The 18,187-nt window shown below is 30.9% G+C and overlaps 4 protein-coding genes across 8 annotated transcripts; 3 read left to right on the top strand and 1 right to left on the bottom strand.

The window, feature by feature from the left end:
* The first annotated feature begins 35 nt into the window (after window positions 1–35).
* On the top strand, window positions 36–3,903 carry LOC117237658 (ras-related protein Rab-18-like). Of its 4 annotated transcripts, XM_033501832.1 has the most exons (5): window positions 2,155–2,356; window positions 2,766–2,898; window positions 2,983–3,100; window positions 3,174–3,491; window positions 3,551–3,903. In XM_033501832.1, exons 2-5 carry the CDS (start codon window positions 2,831–2,833, stop codon window positions 3,716–3,718), a joined length of 672 nt encoding a protein of 223 aa, XP_033357723.1. In that variant the 5' UTR covers window positions 2,155–2,356; window positions 2,766–2,830; the 3' UTR covers window positions 3,719–3,903. The 4 variants fall into 4 exon arrangements, with proteins under 4 accessions (XP_033357722.1, XP_033357721.1, XP_033357720.1 ...); XM_033501831.1 differs by lacking the exon at window positions 2,155–2,356 and adding an exon at window positions 36–148 and having other exon boundaries at window positions 2,766–3,100; XM_033501830.1 differs by lacking the exon at window positions 2,155–2,356 and adding an exon at window positions 1,565–1,692 and having other exon boundaries at window positions 2,766–3,100.
* A 443-nt stretch (window positions 3,904–4,346) lies between these two features.
* LOC117237657 lies at window positions 4,347–7,343 on the top strand. Its single transcript, XM_033501827.1, has 5 exons — window positions 4,347–4,979; window positions 5,040–5,497; window positions 5,561–5,772; window positions 5,839–6,025; window positions 6,206–7,343. Exons 1-5 carry the CDS (start codon window positions 4,886–4,888, stop codon window positions 6,431–6,433), a joined length of 1,179 nt encoding a protein of 392 aa, XP_033357718.1. The 5' UTR covers window positions 4,347–4,885; the 3' UTR covers window positions 6,434–7,343.
* Window positions 6,516–17,741, bottom strand: LOC117237650 (protein RCC2 homolog). Its single transcript, XM_033501820.1, has 10 exons — window positions 17,682–17,741; window positions 17,529–17,598; window positions 16,665–16,886; window positions 16,488–16,589; window positions 15,736–16,097; window positions 15,569–15,607; window positions 10,338–10,562; window positions 9,230–9,470; window positions 8,137–8,984; window positions 6,516–8,045 (listed from the first exon to the last, which is right to left on the bottom strand). The coding sequence occupies exons 1-10, from the start codon at window positions 17,739–17,741 to the stop codon at window positions 7,875–7,877; spliced, it is 2,340 nt and encodes a 779-aa protein (XP_033357711.1). The 3' UTR covers window positions 6,516–7,874.
* Window positions 11,420–15,344, top strand: LOC117237659 (AN1-type zinc finger protein 2A). 2 transcript variants are annotated; one of them, XM_033501833.1, is made up of 3 exons: window positions 11,420–11,803; window positions 12,773–13,084; window positions 13,210–15,344. In XM_033501833.1, exons 2-3 carry the CDS (start codon window positions 12,789–12,791, stop codon window positions 13,538–13,540), a joined length of 627 nt encoding a protein of 208 aa, XP_033357724.1. In that variant the 5' UTR covers window positions 11,420–11,803; window positions 12,773–12,788; the 3' UTR covers window positions 13,541–15,344. The 2 variants fall into 2 exon arrangements, with proteins under 2 accessions (XP_033357724.1, XP_033357725.1); XM_033501834.1 differs by lacking the exon at window positions 11,420–11,803 and adding an exon at window positions 12,528–12,545.
* Window positions 17,742–18,187: the final 446 nt, after the last annotated feature.

Raw genomic sequence — 18,187 nt, 5'->3', positions numbered from 1 at the left:
CATGGCAGCCCACCGGCGGCCATCTTTTTTTCTTCTGCGAGTTTCAACGTTCTGCCACTATAGCGAACAAAAACTTACTTTATCCTAGATTCCCGACATATCGTCCCGAAGATGCGCTCGAACGCTCTTCTCTAGCGCTTCCACGTCTGTGAGTATTTATTCGCGATTCGATTCGCGATCGGATACTACTCACCGATGATATATCCCATGCATCGTAATTTATCTTGCCTCCTTTTTGTTTGTTTGTTTTTCCTCTTCTTTCTTCTTCTTCTTTTTTTCTTCTTCTTCTTTCGGTTATGTTACACTTCCCGGACTTAAGATGAATATCGATTGATTACTGGGATGGTCTGTGTTGCTTACATCGTTGGATAACTATAAATACAAGACTAGACACTGTTCATAAGAATCGACCGTGTTTTGATGGTTGACATCTTTGATAAAACTGTTATCTATTCGTAAGTGATAACGTATGTATGTATTCGCGCAGTTGAGGTTAGAAATGCTCATGGTCGTATCTTTACTCGTTTGAACCATGTTTGAGCATAGTGAGTTGCCCCCAGACTCGCACTTTCGAATGGTTTCTTGAAAGTTTGGATTTGTTTATGACTTGTCATGTCATTTTAATTCCTCACATTAATATTCGGACACAGCACACTATCTGTACTTACATTTGTTGCTTTGTATAAGAGGGGGTGATTTAAATATCGTGTTGTTTACTCTATGAAAATATATGAACCATTCATTGTAGCTTGAAAATATGTAAACAATTTCTCTCTAACAATAACATTTAATTTTACAGTAGGCTTAAGAGAAAGAGGTTGTCCTCCTTATTTCTTAAATTCGGAATAGTCCTCTTTATACCTTTTAATAGTATCCGCTATAATTAGTAATAATAATTATGCAATTTCACGATAACTTTCATCCTTTTTTCTACGACAAATTACAAGTTGTGTTTTATCAAAACTAGTATTCTTCCCTTTTCCTAACATGTTAAGTTTCTCGATGTATCATACAAATATTCGTGTTAATTTCTTTTGCCGTTTATTGTACAAAATAACTATATAAAGTAAATGTATTCCGCAGTTCAAAAGCGAATCGTCTATAACTGTCCGCAAGAATCTGTCCGATAACGATAACTGTCTATGGTTTATCTCCACCACTGAGGAGGAGGTGGTTCCCCCTTGAAACAGTGACGCGAGTAATATGACACGGCAGTAGCTTCTCTTTAAAGATCTGTAGCGTCTTTGTATCAATAAAACAACATTAATGCAACGACAAAACTTTTTTATTTAAAATTTTCCTCTCTTCGAGACTTCGGGAACAGTTTGCAAACAGCTTGCGAACAGTTATAAACTTTTAATAAAACCAAATTGAATTTTATTTAATCATTAATATGAATCACACTGTTAATATTAATTAGTAATAATTATTTAAATTACATTGTAATTAAATTCAGTTGCTTGGATTTACGACAAATGCTGATACTGTTAGTTTTAAGATTTATTTGTTAACGACAACGAACGTTCAAGGGTCATTGAAGGTATTGTAGTTATTACTATAATATACTGTTAGATCTAACATCGTTTTGGCACCTTGAAGACAATTAATTGTTCGTAGACGTTGCTAAAAAGTGAAAATTTAACTAAATACCTATTGGTTAACATGTTAAAGACAAATCATATTGAAAGCAAAATAAATGTAATTATCTACGTAACATATATATATATATATATATATATATATATATATATATATATACATCTGCATATTTTTTCTCATTAAATAATTAAATGTGAGCCAAATTACATCGTGTTTGGTCTCATTTTAATCAGGAAGATCTCATCAATATGTTAATGAAATTTTTATTAACGAAAAATTGAAAATAAACAAATTTCCTTGTTACACTAGTGACTTCGTCACCGATATACAGGTTTTTAATTTTGCCGACTAATCTTATTCATTCGCTGTTCTTCTACGTCTGTCAGTGTCGGCAAATTACAAACAGTTTGAAAATGGAATCTTCTATTCGCTAACTGTTGCGCAGCAACCTAATCCTGAATACTTATAGATGGATAATTTACCCAATTCAAAGTGTTATGTTCTCTTCTTTAGATGCATAATAAGAAAAGAGATTTATTTACACTATCGCAAGTATTTTTTTATCCTAATTCGCCAGAATCAAATGCAAACGACATCTGCACTATTTTACAACAACTATATTGCAAATTACTTTAACGTTCCTTTTTCTATCGTCTAGTGTCTAGAGCGTATCACGATAACAGTGCATCAGAATTTTTCATTTATGCATTGCAAAAAAGGATGATATCATTCATTAAATCCGAGTGACGTACTTACAGTAAGTAGATATTCAAGATTTAAGGAAAAGCCACAAGTATTCATGATGCTAATATCAACCTGTAACTTGTAACCTTTTTGTATATAAAAAGTTTTTATCGTCTTGTAAACAATATTTATTACATTTGGGTTCTGTTATTCGATCTTTCTACCATAATCGATGTTAAATCCTATGCAATTATACGCTTGTAATATTGTATATATATGTGACATAAATTGTGGCATATATATATACACACACACACTATTGCCTATTTCTTATTTAGTACATAATTAGCAATTTTCAAATTACGATAGACTTATTGAATTTTCTCACAATTATAAACTATGTTTTAATCGTCATTTAAAAAATCGTCACGTAAAAATTTAATAATTTCTTTTCATTAACTTTTATATTTCATTTTTAACAGTGTCAACGCTATCAAAGGAATAAGTAACATATATTTAGACTGAGTGCTGTGATATAATACCGACAATGGATCAAGATGTATTAACAGTCTTAAAGCTATTAATGATAGGAGAATCAAATGTTGGAAAATCAAGGTACCTATTTAAAACGATAAATTACTTTTTTTTAATGCTATGTAAGTTGAGTCAATATATTTATATTATTGTTATTGTTGGCAGCATACTTCTTAGATTTACTGAGGATGAATTTCATGAAAATATGCAAAGCACAGTTGGCATGGATTATAGAACTAAACAAGTCACAATTGATGGCAATACAGTGAAACTTGCAATTTGGGTTAGTTACCTCAGTGTATCATAATTTATATTTTTTATTTAATGGAATATAATATATTCGAAAATTATTGCAGGACACTGCCGGACAAGAACGTTTTCGTACTCTAACACCTAGTTACTACAGAGACGGTCAAGGCGCTATATTAGTGTACGATGTTACAGATAGAGTTACTTTTATGAAATTAGAAACATGGCTTAACGAATTGAATACATATTGCAATAAGACAGATATTATTAAAATGGTAGTGGGTAATAAAATAGATTTACCAAACAGAGAAGTAAGCACTGAAGAAGGTTTACAATTTGCCCGAAGACACCAAACCCTATACATTGAAAGCAGCGCTAAAACGGCAGACGGAATCAAATGTTGTTTCGAAGAACTTGTACAAAAGGTATAATCATTTATTTTCTTTGCAAATTATTAATTCTTATCTATTAATATTGTTTATAGATAATACAAACTCCTGGACTTTGGGATCGACATGCCCTCCTTAAATCCGCAGCGTATGGTAACGGTAATATGGGAGGTGCAAGACATAGAGGTCAGAGAGGGATACAATTGGCAGATGAGTCTCAGCCACACGAAGCACATACAAATTGTTATTGCACTCTGATTTAAATGATTGTAATATAAAATTCTGCCAGTGATAACTGTAAAAGAAACTATAGCTTGAATATGGTCTAAACTTTATTCAAAAACTAGATATCGAAGAGTGAGATCATTGAAAACAGAAACGTGAATAATAGTATGTCACATTATATTGCTTTGTGTATGTTATGGGAAAAAATATTTTGTACCTTATGTATCAAAGATAGATACATACATATACAATGAGTTTGCTTCTATCTTCTAATTCTTTGTTAAATAGTTAAATTTTATAGGTATTTGTGATACAAAATTTATATTCATGTAAATATATTATGCGTATGCACATAATTTAATGACTAATAAACATCAATAGAACTGCAGTAACACCATAAACAAATATGGTATCTTTAAATCCTGTAGAAAACGCTTTTGCATGTGCTGCAGCATTTATAGCTTCAATATTTTCTGATCTGTTTTGTTATCATGATATTGATTTGATTTTGATATTTATTTGAACAATAAATAGGTAAAACGCATATCATTACATATGTAAACAAAATGTATTTCAATATTACGTTAAATATGTTTATTTAATGTTCTGCATTTTATATGATTATATTTTTAAAATGTGATCAAATAAACAATAATTATCTCATACATAAAATTATTTACTTAAAATTATTTTAATGTATTTATCTTTATGAATAAAACAAATTTCTCCATTTAAATTGCGATAGACTAATGTGATATCTCACTCTGTGTGACACAAACAGTTGCCTGTTAAAATATTTGATTTTAAACGATCATTTCATGTGTCCTGAAAATTAATTTAATTTATATGTAATTAATTAAATAAAACAGTTATGTTATTCGACCGTCTCAGAAGCTATGAAAACGTTACTAAATATCCGCATAATAAAAAGTAAACTAAGTTACAATATTTCAATTATATCTGTAACAACTTTTAAATTGTGAGGTACATCTCTTGCTTAGAATCAATTAATTGTTTGTAGAGAAATTTCCTTTGAATCATGTACAACATTATCATCAAAAGAAATTTTACACACAACTAAATTGGATGTTGTCCTAACTAATAAAGGACTTCAAATATATGGAACATGGAGCACAGAAAAATTACTAAAGTTATTAACAAACAGACTTAAACAATGCATTCATGTGCAATCAAATACACTGAAAATGATTTCTAATGGAATAAGTGATAAAAGATTATGGATCACTGTCTATAGTGGCTTATATAGTATTAGCGTTTTAAAGGAATTAAGAATGAAAGGTGTCTCTATCTATAACATAAACTAAAACAAAAATTATATTGATTTAACTCCATTTTTAGGTATGCCCATATACAGCATCATAAAAGCGATGAAACTGGGCCTCATCAGTCTTAGCTATTGTGAACTTCTTTATTTTAGAGAATTTCATATAGAACCACATAATCTGGAGTTTAAAGAAATGTGGTTCAATACATTTAACGACAGGCTGATTTTAAATTTAAGACCTACAGGTTTAAGTGAAATAAATTGTTGGAATATTATCATATACGGAGTAGTACTTCAAACTCCAATTATTCTTCGCCATTTAATTTTAAGTGGCATTGATGTTCCTGGTATTTTAAATTGGCAATCCCCCTTTAATTTTGCGTCATCTAAAATAATTAAATTTTTGAAACACATTGGAATAGAAGAAGATGTCATACAATTAGTAGAGCAACATGGAATCGATGAAGAAACTGAAGAAATGTTAATTGATTTAGGACTTGACGAAATGGAAACAAAATTTTCAATTACGGAGGTTTGAATACAATTGTTTAAGTTGTTCTATATACCATACCTGTTGTGTTAATATTTTCTGCAGGAATTAATATGTGAATGCAATTTAACTATATTGGAACCAACCTGTAGTTGTCTGGAAATAACACAAGAGAGTTGCAGGACAAATAGCTCTAAAAGCAGTTTCAGTTTTCCTAGTCGACCGGATTGTTACCAACAATATGCTTGTCGATGTCACATCTTAGCAAAAAATGAAACAGTACATGAATTAACAGCACAGCAAAATGATTACTTAAGGTAAATGATAATTGTTTGATATTAAGAAATATTGTTTTATATCCATTCTCTAATTTCCTATAATAGACAAAATATCATGGTACCATTATCATGGGCGGTAGCTAAAACTTTAGAATACAATCCATCAGATCCAGTACATTTCATAGGATATAAATTATTGCAGTGGACTTGCAACAACATTTCTCAAACGGAGAAAGACAAGCATCAACAATTAATTGCATTATCTACTATAAAAATGGATCATAAACTTATTGTCAGTATTATTTACAATAATTTTCAATGCTTGAAAAATAGTTCCTTTATTTCAATAAAAATAATTAGTACAATGTATATAATATCATATATATATATATATATATATATATATATATATATATATATAAACATATATATATATATATATAAACATAAAGCATTAATATTCTTAAACTAGGATAAAAAACATTTAGAAAAAGAGGGATTAATTAAAACTCTGAATCAAAAGGCTATAATAAGAAATATCCCTTGTAATATTTGTAAAAATCATCAAGAGTTATATCGTATTGAAAAACAATGTTGGAAATGCGTATGGAGACCAATTAGAAAATTAGAAAGTTGTGAATTTCCTGATATATGCAGTTCATGTAAAATCAATGTATCAGACGAAGATGGCAATGCCTGATTATTATCTTATTTGGAGCATCTTAACAACTAATAAAAATGTCTATAAAAGATAGATATTTAAAAGACTCTTTAGAAAAAGATTCTTTAAAAAACTCGTTTATTTTGTAATTTGCCTTGTACATTTGTTCCAAGATTATTGAAATGGTGCAGTGTAATTCCATGAAAGTGTTACATGGAACAGAATGGAATGAATAAGTATTAAATTCATTTCGTCGCAATACAAAAAAGACTCCAAATACATTGTGGCAGTGAATCTAATTACAGTCCGTCTTAAACATATGACATTATGTTACATTTGTATGGATTTTTATATTACGTTATTAGCAGTTCTAAAATAAAATTATATATAAAATTTCGATTATATTCACTAATGATAGTAATGACGTGGATAGCCTTAATTATAATACGTATACATGAGTTTTTATAACATATAGCGTCCAAAAGAATCGCATGTTTAATTTTATTACAAGATCCTCTTTTGTGATTATCCTATATGGTACAGTAATTAACAATATATATCTTTTTTCCTTGCTGAAATTTTCTTTGTCGAGTGTAACTGTTAAACAATTATTAGTTTAAAATGTATGATAAACAATGCTGGTTTTTTGAAAAAGCATTGTCCTTGTTCGTCGTTAGATAAAATAGGTTTCATGCTTGCGAACATAAAAACGAATGAGTTTACGAAACATTCTCTATATGTTTATCATAATAACAGTCATTTAAAGCATAAAATCCGCGTTCCTTCTCTGTATAATCGCATTTAGAATGTCCCTGTACATAGAATATAAGAATGATTTCTGCAGATTTAATGATTCAGGTACTACTGTAATGAATCAATGATATAGACTATTTGTGTTGTAAATACATTAAAATGAGTAATAAAAGTAAAGGCAGTGTTTGTTAAATTCCATAACGTGTCTTTTTCTCAGTTTCCAGCACTCTTTTTCATACGTATCAACTATTTCCATTCTTGTTAAAGAGATAGAGAAAGCGAGAGTGAGAGAGAATGAGGGAGTACTTCAATAAAATAGCAAAGTATCAAAATATATTTTTGTTATCTATATGTTTGGTCTATATCCTGAGCTACTAACAGAATGGGGTTCCCTATTATGATAAACTTTCCTTCATATTATTAAGTAAAAGTGGAAGTACAAAGTAGAGAGTAACAGTTAAGTCTATATTTTGTATGGACGTTTTTCGCAGTCTATTAATAAATTGTTCACAGATCTTTCAATCCTTCCTTCAAGTTATTTAAAACAACTTGGCTTAATTAAAGGTAATAATGTTTTTTTGTTACAATTCGATTTTCTTTCTTCTCCGTTTCCTTAAATGTAATAACGATCGCGATGGGGTGAGTATAGAAAAAATTTCCCAATGTGTCGACGTGACAATTCGATTAGCGTTTACTTTATGAGTAATTAAAATGTAAATTATCCGATTTAAACGGAATATACTTGAAGTTTGTTAATTTTAGTCTTCTCTTCTTCGGATTCGTCTCGACAAATCATAAGCGTATGAGAGAGACCACAGGTAACAGCAGTAATGTACAAACCTTCCAACGCTTTCACTTCCATCGGGGTAGTCGAGGACTTACGCATTTCACCGAAACCCTGTAATTATTCATTGAAGAAGAGGAGCTTAGTTTAAAAGTCTGCTAAAGATTTCTCTGTTAAAAGATTTATTCGTTATACAATTATTTACCAATTCACCGAAAGTAGGACTAGCACCCCAAGCGATAACCGAATCATCCGCCGCGACTACTACGCTAGTCTGAGAACATCCGACGCATCTAATTTCCCAACCAGACAAATCCTGGATCGGTTTGGGGTACATATTTGCTTCTCCGGTACGTTTCGTTTGTCCGAACATCAAGGCTGATCCGTGCACATTGATGGCAATGCTATAAGTACTACCACAATATATAGCCCTGACACCACGAGTAGGCGGCTCCAAGAATTTAATCAAACGAGGCACTAGTTCATCTCGTTGCTCGTTGTGGCCCAAACGACCGATACCTCCGAATCCCCAGGAAAATGCACGATTTTTGCTATCAATTGCAACAGTATGATGGTGCCCACAACTGAAGTCCGTGATCTCAACACGATCTAACGGCGTAACATGGCCATCCTTTGCTCTTTCAATGTATAAAACGATTCTCTTAGGCACTTTCTCAAAATGAAACGCCATCTTCGTATTCGTTATAAAATATTTCCCATCTGTGTTATGGCCCAATGCTCCGTACTCTGGGCTTCCGAATGAGTGCAGACCACCTTTAATGTCTAGTATCATCGAAAAATCTGCACCACAACCCACTTTCACTATCGGCGGCCCAGAATACTTTACTTTAGTGGCAGAGACAATGCAGGCATCGGATTTCCCAACGCCGCATTGACCTAGTTTATTGTCTCCAGCGGCAAATACGATGCCGCGACTTGTTAAAAATAAAGTATGATTGCGGCCGCAAGATGCTCCTATAACTGTATGACCTTTTAATGCTGTGACTTCTGTAGGTTCATCCCGACGTTTCGTATCACCAACACCTAGCTGACCTGCAAAAGTTATGTCATAAAAGTTTCTAAACAATCTATTTATAAAATGTGTATGTGTATGTGTGTAGAAGTAGAAAATTATATTCTCATGAAATTAGTATCAAATAAGAAATTTGTTAGTCCAGTACCAACAGAAATGATACGACTAAACAAATCTTGCAAACTTTCAATTTACGTGAATCACATTTACTTACATAGTAATACTTAATCATAAGATAAGTTTTGTTTACCTTTCATTCATTTACCTTTATCATTTCTACCAAAAGCTAAGCATCTATTATCCTCAGTAACAATAATACTATGAGAAGCAGCTGGGCCAGAAGCAACTAATCTGACTCTAGCGCCATTTAAATTTTTGAAAGTATGTGGGGTCCACAAACTACGCCCTACATTAACTTTCACCCCTTTCGGTGGAGCTTTACGTCCTGCCATGTCCCAGTTTGTCAGACCACACATTAATAATGTTCCAGGCTTACCCCATCCTCCCTAAAATAATTAAAGAATCTGAGGATAAAGAATTTGTCAAATAACAAAATACAAAGTTCAACGATTATAAATGCCAATTATATGTAAGCTATGATCATTATAAAGAATAAAATCATTGTAGTTTGATTTTATCTATAATTTTATAATTAAAATACATCTTGCGGAAAATGAACAGATGTTCGGGTATCTTTGAGCAGTAGCATAGAGGAAACCCTTACCAAACTGTATCATGCTTATCTCCATAATTAAAAGATAATAGCAGCCATTTAACATTTATAATTAACAATTATGTTTTGAGGGCTACCAATCTTATTTTCAATGATCTACATTCAAACTTCCAAATTCTGCTTCTGTCACATTATGTTCGTGATAAAGGCGTCAAATAAATACGGTTAATGCTGTTTCCACAGCCTGGATTATCACGCTTAACATTGTTACACTATGCACTGTTGCACTTTACATTGCTTCGTCTCTAATTTCTTGATGAAACTAACTGCAATGTTAATGAAACATCAGGAATCTTTTCATGATAGACAGCACTTGCCCAGAAGTCTCAGTGCTAAATGCAGCAATGTTAAGTGTACACAATTGGTGTTTTGTAAATTAAAATGTTATAGACGAAGAACTCTAAACACACAGTTTTGCATGGGTTTCCCAATTTTCCAATTCTTTAAAAATCTGGTGGTACGGACAATCATCAGTTTATGATCTTTCCTCTTATGAAATGAATTCTTTTTCATTGAATGTATGGCTGTGAGGCTTATCAGCGTCGAAATGCCAATGTCGCTTTCTCACTCATTCAGACACCAGTCACATCCAGACTGCCTGGGACAAATAAGCATATGAAAACGATGAAAATAATTTCACCTCAGGCGGTGGCAATTCCGGAATACTGGAGACATCGGCAAGATCATCTTCGGCAGCGTCCTCACCGTCGGCATTCGAGCCGGTCTCAGCGTCATCAACGTCCGAGTCGTGTTCGCTCGAGATGTCCTCCTCGTCATATTCAACCTTCCTTGATTTCGCGCGGCCTTTCTTCGTCGCCGGATTTTTACGTTTAGTCGACATATCGGCCGAATCTCCTTTATTTCGAATTTAATCCGTCTCAGGGGAAATTAGTTATCGCGGGACGCGCAATACAATGACATTAATCGATGTAATGGCGCTGAGACCTGTACTGCTCGACAAACGGACAACAAAAACGCGGCCACCTGGCGCTCAAAAATCATAATAAAACCATGCTCCAGTGATAAGTACAAAGCAAACTCAAGTTTATGATTGTAAATCGCTGAGAGCGCGCTCCGTGGTCCACTCGTTTCAAGCACACGGAACGCGGGAACCGAACGATCATTTTCCAATTGCGCGAAAATTTAAATCTCGCATACACAATAGAAATTAAATGCACTCGAAAATCTTTAATTTCCTCATACAATTAAAAATGTTTTATTATCGTGCTAGCACGTGCTAGCCAGTTTGTGACTGTTAATTAATTTATTGATTTGTTTGACCTTGATCATGTTTAATGATCAATAGACTCCGGACTGCTACATATTCTTATAGTTTTATGAACATATCTAAAGAAATAGATTTTCAATAAATATCTGTTTCATCTACCAAATATTATAATGAACACTTTATTCTGGATATTTTACACATTTTTGCATACTGTATGTATGTATGTATGTATTTATTTAATTTTGACTTCGTGATCGACAAACAGGCTTGATTTATAGCATTTTACACGTATGCAATTTTGTATCTTTAAATTTCGTGAGAATTATATTCTTATATTCCAATATTTGAGAAATTAATATAAAAGCGAATTAAAATTTTGGGTAATAGAATAATTAATTTGTACATTGACAGTTGCATATAGGAAATAAGACGATAGATTGTTAATTTGGATCAATTGAGGACTTGAATTGTCGTCAAATTTGTTTATAAATTGTAATATCTTATCAGTACCGATCGAGACATCATGTCCGATTCGCTTGAAAGCAACGTCATGCTTAATTCGCGTTATTCTTTGAGTGACGCGATTATTCCGTCCGTTTCGTAAGTTTGGATTCTTTATATCCGTTTCAAATCTGAAAAGTCAGTCAGTTTGAGAAAGTATCTACGTCCTCAATTTTACATTTAAGAAAATTATGCTCCTTCTCGAAATATAAGTTTTCCTTTCAATTCCGAAAACTTCGAATATTGTGATAAAATATTTAATTATTTAAAGTGGCATTTATTTTACTGTGATATATACGTATATTAAATATAAAACGTTAATTAACTTTAAACACATCAAAGGAATTGTAACCTATTTATTTCGAACGTAACTTGAGGTATGAGTTTGCACAAAATTATATTATATTATTTTTATTATATACATTTCTTTACATTTCATTATATTAACCAGTTCTTGTTGTTTATATATGTAGTTCTTTATTTACTAACTTTTTAAAGTTTAAAGGTTAGGGGCAGTGTATGTAGTTGTAGAGGTTATAATTTATTTATATAGGGCGACACAGTAAGTATACCTAATCCCAATCAAGAGGTGGTCAATTTTTTATGGAAAAATAAATCGAAATGCAGGAATTTCCTATCATTTTTTGTAAACCATTTTTCAACCTCGTTTTCTTGTTATGCAAACATAACATCTTCAATAATATTTTCAATATTAAATTATTTAATTGCATTCATTATCGCTGCTTTTATATTCATCATTTAATTTCACAGATATATTATGTTATTTTTTGAAATTTATTTATAAAATTACATGTTTGAAAATGTATGCGTGCATGTAGGAAGCGGATGTATGTGTATCTGTATGTGTATGTATATGTGCGTCGGTACGAACAGCGATGAGTCGAAGGTGAAAATTATTGCCGAATTTTTACCGTCGCAAAAATAATAAAATGGGAACCGGCTCGTCGGCAATGACGGCTAAAGCCCGGAGTCTGAATGCGTAACCGTCATGCCGATCAGCCGGCATGTAAACCGGTGCAAACGGACCGACACGTAGAATTAAGAATTGAATTGTCGAACAAAAAAGAAAAAAAAACCGAAAGTCAAAAGTTGCGCGCGGTAAGTTTGATCGTGTTTAATTTTCTACAACGAAAACGTAAGCGGATCGCGATACCGAGTGTTGTAGGCAATCGTGTTAATTAATATATATGTACTTTTAATTTTGACTACATTGTACTTTAATTTCAAACGCGATCTATCACTTGTGTTCGTTCTGTGAGAACACCGTTTTCCATTCGCTCCTTAGCCTACATATATTATAAAGTATGATATAATTTTCATTGCAGATATTCTTCGTAAAAGATGGAGTTCCCACACCTAGGAGAGCATTGTTCAGAGAACAGCTGCAATCGATTGGACTTCTTGCCTCTTAAATGTGATGCATGTTCTGCAATCTTCTGTTCCGAACACATATCATACAATAACCATAGCTGCCCAAGTGCTTATAAAAAAGATATTCAAGTTCCAGTATGTCCACTTTGTAATGCTCCAGTGCCTATAAAACGTGGTGACCCTCCAGATATTGCAGTTGGGCAGCATATTGATGACGAATGTCAATCAGATTTGAGAAAACCTAGCCAGAAGATTTTTTCTAATAGGTAAAATAGACAAAATTTTGTTTAGATAAAATTTTATGTTGTTTCAAAGGTGATGATTTTGAATAATCTTGTAACTGTTGTAAAAAGCAGTCAACTGATTTTTAAATAAATTTTTTTCATTCTAGATGCTCCTCAAAAGGTTGTAAAATTAAAGAAATAGTTCAAGTACGTTGTTCCGATTGCGGTAAGAATTTCTGTTTAAAGCACAGACATCCAACGGATCACGCGTGTATAGGCCAGGAGGAGATGATACGGAGAAAACGGCTCGATGCCGTAGAAAATAATATGACAGTAAATAGGAGAAATGGCGAAATCTTCAAGAATTATCAAGGCAGTATGAGCGAAGACGAAGCTCTCGCGAGAGCTCTCCAAGCTTCGATGCAAGAGGCAAATACTGCTAAACAAACGCTCGAGGCTGTACCTTCTGGAAATAGAGATAGGTGTAGACTCTCGTAATTCCATACAATTTAATCTTAATTCTATGCAAACTTTTGCAATCGCTCTAAGATACGTTTTTCAGCTGCATAAATGTAGAGAAATTGTTATATCTTTCAGAGATTTTCTTGCGATAAAAGCAATCTATTGACTATAAATTTCCATATAATTCAGCTTAACGTATAACTTAACCATTGAACTTTCTATATCAATATTTAAAGAAGATAAACTTTTAAGGTTTATTCATAGATCATTTCAATTCATAGGTATATGGACTGTAACAGTTATACCTTTTGTACAAATGTAAAATATATATATGATATTAATTAATTACAAAACTCAACATTGCACAATGTTTATATTATAATAAGATTGTTTTAATCTTATAGCGATCTGAATAATCATTAGCAACATTACCTGACGAATATGCGTCATTTTAGAAAGAATATTAAAGGGCAGCCTCAAAGAAGAGTGCCTTAATATTATGTAAATCTAAAGTCCAGTAATTTTCATCTTCTTTACATAATTTTTTCCTCTAAGGAAATTTTTAATTCCCCTATCTTAATTTATGTAATTGGTCTAAATATTAAGACCTTTAGTGTCTGATTTATGGTTCCTTATTTCATGTAAATTGTCATTTATGGACTTATAATAATTAGCATTATGGAATCACCATCAAGAGAATCCTGTAACAATCTTGTGAGCTTATTGTCTTTATAATCAACATATGTTGTAGAATTCTCTGATTGAAATATGATATATCCTAATGCTAATAAGCTTTTATTTATATTAAATCCATCCTTAAACTTTGCACCAATTGCTTATATCTTCTTATTACATCCAGATCCAGCTAAATCTACTAGAAAAAAACTTCCTCATTATTTTTGTTAATATTACTTTCTCGTTGTTGATATATGTATAAAATGAATATATTCTGTGACTATGAGTGTCGTGTGCATTCATTGCGGTTTGCACGTCCTCTATTTCTTTGTGTCAGATAGACTAATACTTTATTGCTTTGTAACTTCTTTGTCTGCAAACCGTATTAGTCATTTGACAGAGGCATGCTCAGAATGTGCAACAGATGCTACCACAATAAATGCATCCTTGTTTTACAAAGCTCGCAAACAAAGAAGTTACAAGTGAAATAGAGATGTTGTGCAACAAGTATTGCAGACAATGAAGTTACAAATGCAATAGAATGGTGCCTTAGTAGACGAGCTTAATTTTTGTTAAAATGTATATTCAATTTGGCACGATTTTTAAACACATAAAAAACAATATTTCTATTATTCAAATATTTGTATTTTTATCTGCTTTAATAATTTAAAGACAATTGCATTTCTTGAATATTAAGACTTTCTATCTTTCATCACAAATACAATTTGCATTTGTATTCTTAAAAATAATTTAAGACAATTTAGATTTTAATTTAACAAGAATCCTATAAAATACTTGCATATTTATTAGCATAAAATGTAAAATATGCAACTCACTATCTATATTTTTAATTTTATCTTTACATCTGAATATTGTACTCAATCCTAGAAGAAAATCAACTGTATCAGAAAAGAGAACACGAAGATAGCGATTGATATTGAAATACTTTATTAATCAGTTTTATAAATATATATACATTTAAGAATTATTCGAAGATTATAATAATTTCCTACTTAATAAATATTGTCAAAATACCTGAATCTTAGGTTTTTCTTAATAAAGTAAACTATTCACTTATACAAGTATATAAAACCAAAATGTTTACACTTCACTTGTTACTAATCTACAATTAAATTTACATTTGAGCTGAGTGAATTAACATTTTTTTGCAACAAAATGTAATATTCTTTGTTATGATTGCCTTCCTATCATACTGATTTGATTTTTATTTATACCAATTAGATAATATAACTATGATGAAAAGATATACATAAGGCTATGTAATAAAATAATTCAAGTATTTCGATTTTCTGTAAAGTATCCTATAGAAGGTATAGAGTACATGTTTAAACGAAACTAATTTTCGTAACTATTTTAATAAATAATTACCATCTCTTGACTATACCACACGTTACAATAACCTTGAATCTAAGATAAATAAATAATGTATTTTTGTCGAAACTTCTCGAGATTTCGTTTAATATTTTTATCATATCTGAGATACGCCATAAAGTAATATAACAGATGGCCTTATTGGCGGAATAAATAATTCCTTATTTACCAACTTTTCCTAACTTGGTATCTGTCTTAGGATTAGCTGTGACACTCTGCACACGAACAATCACTTCATTAATTTTTGTTTGCAGATTTCTAATATCTTGAATATAAAGAAGAGCAAGGATTTTAGCTGCATTCTCCACTGCGGTCTTCTTCAGTTGAAAACCAGGATCACAATTCATAATAGGGAAGGGTTTGCCTCGAATAATTTTGGAATTTGGATTCCTTAAGCATTCTGAATTTAATCTTCTTTGTACTAGTTTACTGCAAGCTTTTAACGTGACCAAATGATTCGGATGTTGCGGAATTCGGAGCAGTTTTGCCACAGAATAGACCCCATTTTTAAATTCATTACTTTCAACTAGTGGCCATGAAACGGTGAAGATAACGTGTTTATAAAAGTAGGAACATTAATATTAACAACTTTCAAATTATCAAAATGAAGCATAATTTGGAAGTTTATCTGTGTATTTGTCAAAACATATAAACATATCAAAGAATAAAATAGAAAACTGAAAAATGTAATTACTTTATACTTTAACAACGTAACAGATATTAATAAATTAGGTGAAAGGCTACGAAATATAACATATATTTCATAAAATACTTTATAATATTTGTATACAGATGTTTTATCATTCTTATTACTGTTAAAGGTACAAAATAGCAAAACAACTAAAATGCAAAGTATTATTTAAAAATAATCAAATATATAAAGTTGGTAAAAAATATCTATATTATATATACTCACAGTCTAGGTTGTCAAGTGGATTTGTGGACTTAAGATGTGGCACCAGCGCTTCCTGTTTCATTTTCAATTTCATTTCTTTTACATTTATCGAATACTGCTCAGCTGAAAATTACAATTAATGATTATGTAAGAAATTTCTATTTGAATCTCTGATTTCATTCATAAATAAATATTTACTATTATTCTCTGCCTCCAACCAAATAGCACGTCCAATTAGCCATTCAAGTTGATCCCTGTTGTTACTTGAAATTGGACATTTAACATCCTCGCAGTATTTGACAAAAGTTTTAGGCCAACTTTCACTTTTTATATCGCGTAGCTCTTTTCGATCTTGTATACTATACTGACGTATCTTTTGTTCCTCTAACCATAATGTTACTTTACGAAAATGTTGTGGATCTGCAACATTTTAATAATACTAATATTTAAAAAATAAATAAAATCTTATAAAAAAATCTTATAATTAATCTAAACGAAAATAATTACCGAATGAATAAATTCTTTACCAAGAATTACATATTAAACATGTAAAAACGATTCAGTGACGGAGAAATTAGACTATCATAGGTTACAGCCGTCGAAATGTTTTTTAAAAACTAATATAATATTTTCTTATCACAAGATATTTAAATATAATATATTATGCAATCTTAAATCTCTATGTTAGACATAATTATAATAACTATTCTAATAGGATAAATTATACCGGTCATTATAACCTATAACAATATAATGTTTTTACGTTAATAATAAAATAATTCAGGTATTTGCCTGCCATAAACATACATAAAAGAATGTGAAATATTCTTATTTAAATTTCTGCAACTTATCCTGAAATGAATTTATTTATTAGAACAAGATTAATTCAAAAGTCAAAGTGAAATTTTAAAATTACGCAATTACTAGAGAAATATTCGAGAAAAATAAACATTCTTCTCGATGTAACTCGTTTAACGAACATGATTTCGAAAATATTAGATTTTATTAGTGATAATATCAATATGTTAAAATTCCTTGTTGATGCAGATGTTAAATACGAACCATTTATATTAACTTTGTCCCATTCTAAATATCCGAGTGCTTGTAGTCTTCTTTTAAACATATTGGATATCTAAAATATACAGAAGTTCTGCAAATTAAAGGTAATAGAATTTGCAAAAAAAAACCACAATTTTACAAAGACTCTCGATATACTGACACTACACTCATGCTATATTTAGCGAAGCCGGTGAACATAAATATACCATATACCATATACTCAATTCACTTTTCATAGTATTTATCTCCTATATATAGCATCAATAATATTTCAACAGATAATTCTGATGAATAATTCTGCAGTTAACTGGTTAAATTTTACTGGAATAAATGCTGTTAGATAGTACTATTTATATTACATGATATTTACAAAAAATATATAATTAAATACAACGAAAGGTATATGTACACTTTCAATAATTACCATATAATGTATAAACCGTAATATATCGGAATAACAAGACAAAAATTAATTATGTTTCCTTAATATTCAAGTTTCATATCCTTTTCATAATTTACTATCATTCCTGAAATATCTATAATAGAACACATTTATCGTATACAGAAAGAGAATTCCCCTCTATTATACAGGCAACATAATATATTGAAGTATATTATATATGCTTTTGATAAGGTTTAACATTGTATCCAATAATACGCCA

Source organism: Bombus vosnesenskii, unplaced genomic scaffold, assembly GCF_011952255.1.
Source record: "Bombus vosnesenskii isolate JDL3184/JDL3185 unplaced genomic scaffold, Bvos_JDL3184-5_v1.1 scf7180000013395, whole genome shotgun sequence".
Taxonomy (NCBI): domain Eukaryota; kingdom Metazoa; phylum Arthropoda; class Insecta; order Hymenoptera; family Apidae; genus Bombus; species Bombus vosnesenskii.
The sequence above is the reverse complement of the archived record's forward strand: the minus strand, read 5'-3'. Positions and strand labels throughout refer to the sequence as shown.